This window comes from Neolamprologus brichardi, chromosome 8 (assembly GCF_056152115.1).
Source record: "Neolamprologus brichardi isolate AB-2024 chromosome 8, ASM5615211v1, whole genome shotgun sequence".
In the NCBI taxonomy this organism is placed as follows: Eukaryota; Metazoa; Chordata; class Actinopteri; order Cichliformes; family Cichlidae; genus Neolamprologus; species Neolamprologus brichardi.
Window position 1 is genome coordinate 10,767,158 of NC_142111.1, and position 9,292 is coordinate 10,776,449.

A 9,292-nucleotide genomic window follows, 5' to 3' on the forward strand; every position below is an offset into this window, starting at 1 on the left:
ACCCCTTAAGAAGCTTAGGTGAGGTGTATTTTTAGGGTTGATCCTCACAGTAACAGAGGATCTCAGCTCTTGGAAGTCTCTTTCAAGTAACCTTCTCTCCGTTTTAGTAACACTGACTTCACACAAGTATGTCAGCATTCGAATCTTACTTTTCTACTCAATTGGGGCAGTTTTTTAAGAAGATTATGAGCTGTATGCCCGTATTTGAAGCTTTGAAAAAAAGGGCCATCCATATCTGTACAAGTCAGTCTGTTTGATGGTTGGATGGATTATGGCTGAACTAAAGGACAGCTGGACACAGACACACACATGTACATGTAAATGATATTCACTAACCTTATAACACCCTTTAACCCACCTTACTCGTGCTGTCTCAGCTTTGCTATAATCTAACCAGCAGATGAATGAAGCACAACACGAGTGACTGAACAGTAAATGTGACACAGCAGATCCAGAACAGTACGATCGTTACATCATCTGCAGGATTGTTTTTCTTATCAAAAGAGAAGAAAATGCAGCTTATTATATTTTCTTGTTATTATAACTGATTTAACCTGGTTACATCTTCACAGAGGAATGAATTGAAAATCTTCAAATGTTGTCAGATTGACCAACTTTACTTCTTCCTCCTTTCATACTCCTTGATACTGTGAGTTATAACTCAAGAATCAAAAGGCATTTTGCACAAGTATTTGCATTTAGATTTTATTTAGTAGCATTGATGTTTTGTCTTTTAGAAATGGAAAAAACTTGTACAAGACTGATTATTACTGAACCAATACAAATGGAAAACAGAATTAAATACACCGATGTCACTACCAATATAAAAAGTAGTAGCATATTCAGAATTAGGCGGCATGGGGAAAATCAGTGAACGCCTTAAAGACTCTGTGGTATTCACTGAAGAGGGTGTGCTGCTATTTATCTGCAGCTATTTTAACCAAGGCCACATTCTTACAGGTGTTGACAGTTTGATGGGTGTGATATGAAGTACTGTACTACTGAAGTACTGTTATTCTGCCTACCTCCCCCAAAATTCCCACAATCACTTATACAAAAAAAAAAGTGCCCACTGCATATTTGGGGATTAACAATAGAATTCAAAAGGTTAAAATATGGGAAACATCCAACTGAGGTGAAAATCCTGCAAAGAGAAAAGTGGACTCTTCACAATCCCATGATCTTGATACAAACTGTACATGTGTGAGGAGCGCCACCTAATGGCTGTTGTGTGTTTAACATGCACTCATAAAAGAGACTACAACTGAACGCTCCACCTGCAGGTCAAGTTGACGTGCTGAAATCGCAACTTTGCAAGAACATCTTTAACATGTTTGTGTGAAGAAAAACATTTTGTGAACACTACTTACTACTTACATGATCACCATTTATGTTGCATATTTCAATAAACGCAAATTCTGATGACTCTTTTCTAAATCTGTTTTCATGAAACCAAACGTGTGAGAGAAACGACTCTTTCTAGCAGTTATAAGCACCACCGTGTGTAGCAGCTAGGTGCTAATCGTGTCTGTCATGTGCTGTGTTTGTGGTCACTGTGAGGGAAAACAAATTAAGTTTCAAGTTGCACAGACAAAACACTAAACTGAAATGATAGAGGTTTGGAAAGCAGCAGAATTACAAGAATCTCACTGTTGTTACAAATAAAATTTAGTAACTGCAGGAATTTCCACACAATTATTTATAGCAGTAGAGTCATTATAGTCACAACAAGACTGACAAAATGTGTTTCAGTGTTTGTAATTATTATTATTATTTTTAAACACAAAGTTAAAACTCGAACAGAAATCTGTAACTTACAAAAGTATTCAGACTGTTTGCTTTTGTGTTCCCATCATCAGATAAATTCCTTTTTCTTTAATAATCCTGGAAATGTTTCTAGAACCTGAGTGAAATCCACCAGAGGGAATTTAAAACATGGTTTATAACTGTAGATTCTTTTTTATTTATTTATTTTAAAACGACTTCTGAAGCAATCAGGAACGATTTGACTTAAAAAAAACGTGACATAAAGGACCTGATTTGGCAAGACGCGTCGTATGCTTTTCTTGCAAGAAGGATCTCGGTCAAAGAGGCGACCAAGGACCTGAGACTCTTTTAACGGTAGTTTGGTTATCTGTGAGATGAGAGAAGCCCAGGATATCCATCTCAACAGCACCTTACTAATCGCCTTCACGGCTGTGCAGCCACATGGAAGTTACTCTAACTAAAAGGCATAACAGATTCATTGAGCTTCCAATCGGCAAACTTTCTCAAAGGAAAGGAAAAGATAATCTAGCCATCACCAGACATGACTCATAACCTGCTCAAAACTTCACTGTAATCCCTACAGTGCCCCATGATGGTTGTATGATAGGGATTCTCGTCAGAGCTGTTGAAAACTTAATGAATGCTATGAAAAAGAAAAAGGAATGGTCTTGAATACCTTCTGAGTTGACTGCATTACTTAAAAACAGCAAGAATAATGCTCAAATAACTGTGTAAATGAAAAGCTTAAGAGTTAATAGAACGAGATCGAACAGCATCACCATCTTGCTCATTTGGCTCTTCCTCTGCCTGGGTGAGCGGCTCTCGGTCCGGGTCTCTCTGCTCCTGCCCTGACTTCTTGGTTGTCTTGTTCAGGGTCCCACCCTGTAGGGTCAAAAATAATAATAATTAACTTCCTGCTGAGTGTGTGTATAGAGTATGAACTCATGAGATAACTTCTACAGATGTCTGACCTGTCTGTGATCAACAACATTAAGCAGCACTGAGGTCACAATGCAGCTGATGGTGTTGGCCAACATGAAGATCATCATCCTCTGCCAACGCCACAGCGGGATCTTAGTTTCACTGGAACACAAATGGAGAAACTGCAAAGCTAAACAAGACTGAAAGGACAATTAGTGCACGGCAATGAGATTCTAATGTCAGGTTCTCCCCACCTGGACTTGGTGCCTAGTATTTGTCCAACAACGAGATTGGAGATCCCGATCCCAATCATCTGTACGGAGGTGGCCAGGCCCATGGCAGTTCCCAGAGTCGCCTGAGGTACGACAAGGGGAATAGACGGCCACATGCTGGCCTGGAATGCCACACAGGCAGCAACAAGTTTAACATACTAGGAAATACATTAACTCATAGTAATAATTTACCATTTTACTGATGTCTATTTACTCACAGCAGCAAAGGAGTAGGTGACTCCCAGCCATATGGTTGAAACCAGAGGAGGGACAAAAGTGAAAGCCAGGAGTCCAAACACGGGCAGCGTGAGGACGGCGCACGCCACTGCGAAGACTCCCCGCAGACCCACATAATCCTGAAACACATGGCAGCGAGAGTGTTTCAAGATAAACCAACTCAACTCAATGCAGGAATACAATTTGGTTTAGACTAAAGATACATACGATGAGAATGCCCACGCTGGCTGAGAGGACCAGTGAGCTGTCATAGACTGCTCCTGCAATATAAGCCGCCTCCTTCTGGCTGTAGTAGCTGTACTTATCCTGGATGAACTTGCTGGCAAATGAAAAAAATAAATGGCACATGTGAATGCTTATGACACCAGTATCACTTTGGTGCTGGTCTATTCAAAGGAATGCAGGGTTATAACTCACTGGTTGCTCTGAAAGTGGTGTGTAAAGGTGTTTTGTTTTTTTTGCATCTTTGTCGCATTTAAATGTTTCAGATCAAACAAATGTAAATATTACATTACAATCCAAACCTACATGGCCCTGTGTGAAAAAGTAATTGCCCCTAAATCTAATAAGTGGCGGGGCCACCGTTAGCAGTAACAACTTCACTTAAGCGTTTGCGTTAACTGGCAATGAGTCTTCACAGCGCTGTGGAGGAATTTTAGCCCATTCATCTTTGCAGAAATGTTGTAATGTAATTCAGCCACATCTGAGGGTTTTCAAGCATGAACTGCCTTTTTAAGGTTATGCCACAGCATCTCAATCAGATTCAGGTCAGGACTTTGACTAGGCCACTCCAGAGTCTTCATTTTGTTTTGTTTTTTTCCAGCCATTCAGAGGTGGACTTGCTGGTGTGGTTTGGGTCACCCAGGTGCCCTTCAACTTGAGGTCATAAACAGATGGCCTGACATTCTCTGTCAGGATGTTTTGCTAGACGTGCCACACGGTTCCATTTACCACAGCACGTCTTCCAGGTTCAGAGGCAGCAAAACAGCCCCAGACCATCACACTACCACCACCATATTTTACTGTATTTTAATGTTCCTTTTCTAAAATGCTGTGTTACTTTTACAAAAACGTCCGGCAGTAATCAGGCCTGGGTGTGGCTAGAGAAACTAAACTCAGCTTTCCAAAGATTTGACACACCACAGTTAATTCATCTTATCTAATAAAAACTTTGGCGTGCTCTAGTCAAAGACCTGACCTGAATTCGATTGAGATGCTGTGGCATGATCTTAAAAAGCCGGTTCATGCTGAAAAACCCTCCAGAGTGGCTGAATTACAACAATTCTGCAAAGATGAATGGGCCAAAATTCCTCCACAGCGCTGTGAAGACTCATTGCCAGTTATCGCAAATGCTTGAAAACAAACAAACAAAAAAAACCAAAAAAAAAAAAAACAGGAAATCAGGCAGGAGGACAACATTTTTTTTCACATCACTGTATTTCATCAGTATGCACACACTTTATATTGAGAACTCTACCTTGCATCAGCAATGAAGGGGAAGATGCCGTTGTAGAAGAACATGATGGTGAGAACCAGCAGCCAGTATCTTACTGACAGGAGCTTCACATCCTGAATCCTCTACACATAAAAACACACAACAATAAATGATGCTCCCCACACAGATCACTAGTGTGTCCATAATACTGAAAAATTAAGGTTTTAATCTTCAGTGTTACGTATGCATAGGGATGGGTACTGGTATCATGGCACCGGTTCTGACATAAACGGTAGTAACCAGACCGAAAAGCAGCGCACATTTCGGTGCTTGTTTTTCCTGAGCTGTGATACACTTTGGATTCTAGCCAATCATTTTACGTTTCCGAGGATAGTAGGCGGGCCCAGGTACGTACATTCTTTTAGAGCAGAACTACAGATTAAAAATGCCCAAGGCGAAGCGGTCAAAGTCTGGCTGTACTTCACAGCAAAAGCAAACTCAGCAGCCTGCAACAAGTGCTTTAAGGTGATACTGTGATACTATCAAAGGAGGTAACACCTCAAATCTGATGAAACTCCTGGCGACGCATAGCGTTTTTTTTAAAAGCCGAGAAATGCACAGTATTTGATCGCTTGCTGCGAGACCTCACACCGAGCACATCTACTGTGGGTGTGGTGCCTGTTATCGGACCCGGAGTTAGCAACATCCCCCAAAAACCCGAAGAGGAGAGTCGTGGCCCCTAGCCCTGCCAGTGTAGCAGAAATGATGACGGATGATGATGGCAGCAGCAGCAGCTTCTCTGAGTGAGTAGCTTAATGTTGTTCGTTTGTAATTTACGTTGAGTAGGCTAACCACGTTATTAAATTAATGCATGTAAGGTGAACTAGCAAACACTGTTGTAGTTACATGCGGCTGTCTTCTTGTTTGATGGCAGATACTCCCTTCACCCTGGCCAAAAAGGCTGAAATGACCAAAGAAAAAGTGGAAAACAGTTAAACATGAGAGGTTTAATTTTGTGTTCTTCATTCTTTAAGCACCGGTATGAGTACCGTTTAAGCACCGGCACCGTTTCAAAAGTACCGGTTTGGTACTGGTATCAGACGAAACCTAAACAATACCCATCCCTACATATGCATGTTGTTTTTATTAAAGGATATTGATTGTACCACTTTGCGAGACTCTTCTTGGATGGCTCCATCGAGACCCAGCTGTCTCATTCCAATCTTGTCCAAGGTGCTGACAATGACAGCAGAAGCAAAGCCCAGCACACACAACAGTGCGCCTAAGAAACAATAACATGAGAAACCCAGGTCACATGGCACCACACCATAATCCTTGAGATTTCTACACACTTGTCACCTACCACCCCAGAGTGTCCACTGCATGCCATATTTTTCTTGAAACTTCTGCGTGAGGAAGAAGTTCAACACCGAGCCCAGCCGCGAGAAGGCCAGGGTCAGGCCGAAAGCCAAAGCCAACTCCTTCCCTTTGAACCAGAAGGCTGTGATGCGATTCTGAACAACTAATGAAGAAGGAGAAAAGTAACTGAGCAGTTAAGAAATGCTTCTCAAAGGCGATGCTGCAGAGAATATTTGTTCATATCCATGAAGGGAACTTACTAGTCAGAGATCCATTGCCTGATCCAAACAGCAGACGGCCAGTGAGCATTAGCGGCAGCAAGTAGGGAGATCCCTTGAAGTGGGAGCCGAGAGCAAACAGCGATGAGCCCAAAACACAGAGAAAAGAGAAGAGAAACACACCGACTGCAAAGAGGAGCAAAAGAAATGGTTGTACCATCACTTTACTGTCAGTAGATTAAAAATAACTGCAGACCATGCAGAGAGAAAACATAAAACAAAACTTACAGCGATTTCCTAATTTGTCAATGAGGAATCCAGCCAGGATCACCACTATTGCATTCCTGTTGATAACAGAGAGAAGCTTCTCATTGATAAGCCACTTTTCTGCATTTTCACAGTGAAATCAATGCATTAACGTGCTTACGTCCAAGCATAGATGGCATAGAGAAGATTGTACTGCTGAGGGGTCATCCCAAGTCCCTCCACACAGTCCACTGTCCCGTTGATCACCGTCGCATTGGGACACGTCAGGTTCTGCCAAAAAACAACGGTCAAACATTAAAAACAACATCAGTCTTTCCCTGCTGATAATCAAGTCGTGCAATATTGATGCGATCTGTAAGCAGCGCTGCCTCTTGCTCACCCCTTGGAACTGATCCTGTAACACACTGGGAATGTCGAAGCAAAAGTAGGACCCAAAGGTCAGCAGACAGTTAAAGAAGAGCACCACAAAGCGATAGTATGCTGCAAGACAGTGACGCACAATAAAGAAAGGGCAACATCAGGTGATTTAAAAATGCAGCAGCCTCAGATCAATATAACAAATACTTTATTATCTCTGCGGATATTTTTGGTTTTTAACAAAGTGCTACTGTGCGACCTGGCACTGTTTTTGTTTTTAAAGGAGGAAAAAATATATGTAATTCTCCTTGTTCTGTACAGGTAAGCTTATGAATTACGAAAAACAGAGTGGAGAATTATGTGTGCTAATTACGCACAGAGCGAACTGAGTTTCGTGTTCAGCCAACTTCTCCTACAGTCACGAGCTCTTTTTGTGACACTGGAAGTATAAAATGCTGAGTTGGTCACTAAGAGGCTTTTTTAGGGAAGTGTCTGCAGGGTTACAAGCAGAGGTCTTGGTCAGCTCAGTAAAATATGCTGGCTTGCTGTGTTTTTAATAAATAACTTTGTAGTGACACGTACCTTCCTCCGCCGGCTGCGCCATCGTGTTAGCTGTAAAACAAAGCGTCAAAAACCATATCATTCGCTGTTGTTTACATGTACATAGCGACTGCTACGCTTCTTCAGCAGCTAACGTCGAGAAACCGCAGATCTTAAAACCACATGGATGGAGCTGCTGCCGTAAATATGAACACGTAATGATGTACGGCACGTTTACGAAGCAGCGGAGACCGGAAGTACCCCGCTTTTTTTCTTTTTGGAAGCTTTATTGACAAGTAAACGTTTACATCCAAAAATAGGCGGAACATTTTCAGCAAAATTACTATAATAATTACAAAAAATACTTTATTCAATCTATTTCGTTTGTTGTTGTTTTTTCAAGGAATAACACTATTTTTAACCGTTTGTTGCAAAGACTTTAGCCAAGATTGTGGCTATGCGACAGCTCTCCTGGACAAACACTTCATAAATTACAATCAGGTTTCTGTGCTGTTTATTGGACTGATGACAGTTTGATACTGGGTGACGCAGGAGAATGTTCTGCTTTGCTGATCTTGGGCCTGACCTCTTCTCTTGATACTGTTGACCATCACATTATGCTCAATAAGAGAGGTCGGCAAATATCCGTAGTATCCATACCAATGCTAGTATTGGTAGCGAATATATACCAGTTCAGTATGTAGTGTTCAATAAATAGTTTTTTTAAATAAATAATTTCATCATTAAATAATAATCATTTTAATTTATCTATATAGTGCAAAATCACAACAACAGTCAACTCAGGGTGCTTTATATAGTATTGAAAAGAAAAGAAGAAAAGAAATTAAAAAATACTTCAAATATGAGCGATCCTTTTTTGTGGCTGCTTTGAAGTTCAGGTCCACTTCTCTTACCTGTCGTGTGAATTTTGGGGGCTTTTACCTTTTTTCTGCCCTTTCAAAGAAAATTTCCTATCACTGGGATGCAGATAATATTCAGTTATATATATCTATTAAGCCCCAAGATGTTTCTAAGTTACAGACCTTTCATAGGCAGTGAGAATTCATTAAAAGTTGGACTGCATGCAATTTTTTTAGCAAAACATCTAAGTACTCAAATATGACAATGTTAAAAATTCAGTTACACTGGCTTACCAATAATTTCAGTCCAATTTAAGATTCAGGTTTTGAATTTTAGAGCTCTGTGTGGATAACCATTACTGCACACCAGAGAACTTTTACATCCATTAATCCCCAGCTGAGTTCATGTGCAGCATACAAGACCGAGACAGAGTTTTTACAGCAGTGAGCCCCTAGACTCTGAGGCTCTCGCTCACCAATTTTACCTTTAGCCTTTTATATAATTTTAAAGACAATAATGAACCTGGAAGAAAACAAAATGAAAACTATTCATTAAGAAATTTCTTCTTAATTAATAAATCTTTGTTGTCTTCTGTATTTTAAACACTGTTTATTAGAAAAATATATATATAAAACGATTAAGTGTCAAAGTTTTTTTTCCCTGTTTCAAACCTGAAAAAATACATTAGAGCTTCATCAAAGCATCATCAAATTGTGTTTACATTTATCCTAACAACAACCTTAATAATAATTCAACTCATCAATGCACGCAAAGCACAAAATAAAGTCCTAGCTGTCGGTATAATATACCACCCTACCTATTTACTCACTAGCTCAGCTGACTGTCCTGGGATTTTAATCCAATAAGAAACAGGTGTGTCAGTTTATCTGATGACAGCTGCTGTGTCTCTCTCTACCTCCTGTAGTCCACAGTATAATCTAATGTTTTGATTAGAATTTAACATTTTAAATATAGCTATACTTGTAAAGGCTTCTCTTTAATTAATCAGGAATGTGGGGTATGTTGGGTTATACAAACAAAGCAGCTTCACGCTAATT

The 9,292-nt window shown here is 40.3% G+C and overlaps 1 protein-coding gene across 1 annotated transcript; it reads right to left on the reverse strand.

Moving 5' to 3' along the window:
- Nucleotides 1–691: 691 nt before the first annotated feature.
- Nucleotides 692–7,598, reverse strand: LOC148101741 (lysosomal dipeptide transporter MFSD1-like). Its single transcript, XM_087845412.1, has 13 exons — nucleotides 7,416–7,598; nucleotides 6,856–6,956; nucleotides 6,637–6,746; nucleotides 6,498–6,553; nucleotides 6,252–6,395; nucleotides 5,996–6,154; nucleotides 5,799–5,914; nucleotides 4,675–4,775; nucleotides 3,405–3,516; nucleotides 3,179–3,316; nucleotides 2,943–3,082; nucleotides 2,739–2,850; nucleotides 692–2,649 (listed from the first exon to the last, which is right to left on the reverse strand). Exons 1-13 carry the CDS (start codon nucleotides 7,474–7,476, stop codon nucleotides 2,512–2,514), a joined length of 1,488 nt encoding a protein of 495 aa, XP_087701538.1. The 5' UTR covers nucleotides 7,477–7,598; the 3' UTR covers nucleotides 692–2,511.
- Nucleotides 7,599–9,292: the final 1,694 nt, after the last annotated feature.

Excerpts from the sequence above, each read along its gene's own strand:
- LOC148101741 (XM_087845412.1), bottom strand. The coding sequence starts at position 7,476 with ATGATATGGTTTTTGACGCTTTGTTTTACAGCTAACACGATGGCGCAG. Across the intron at positions 4,776-5,798 it reads AAGAAGAGTCTCGCAAAGTG|AGGATTCAGGATGTGAAGCT; the intron begins GTACAATCAATA and ends TTTTATGTGTAG. Across the intron at positions 3,517-4,674 it reads CCCTTCATTGCTGATGCAAG|CAAGTTCATCCAGGATAAGT; the intron begins GTAGAGTTCTCA and ends TTCATTTGCCAG.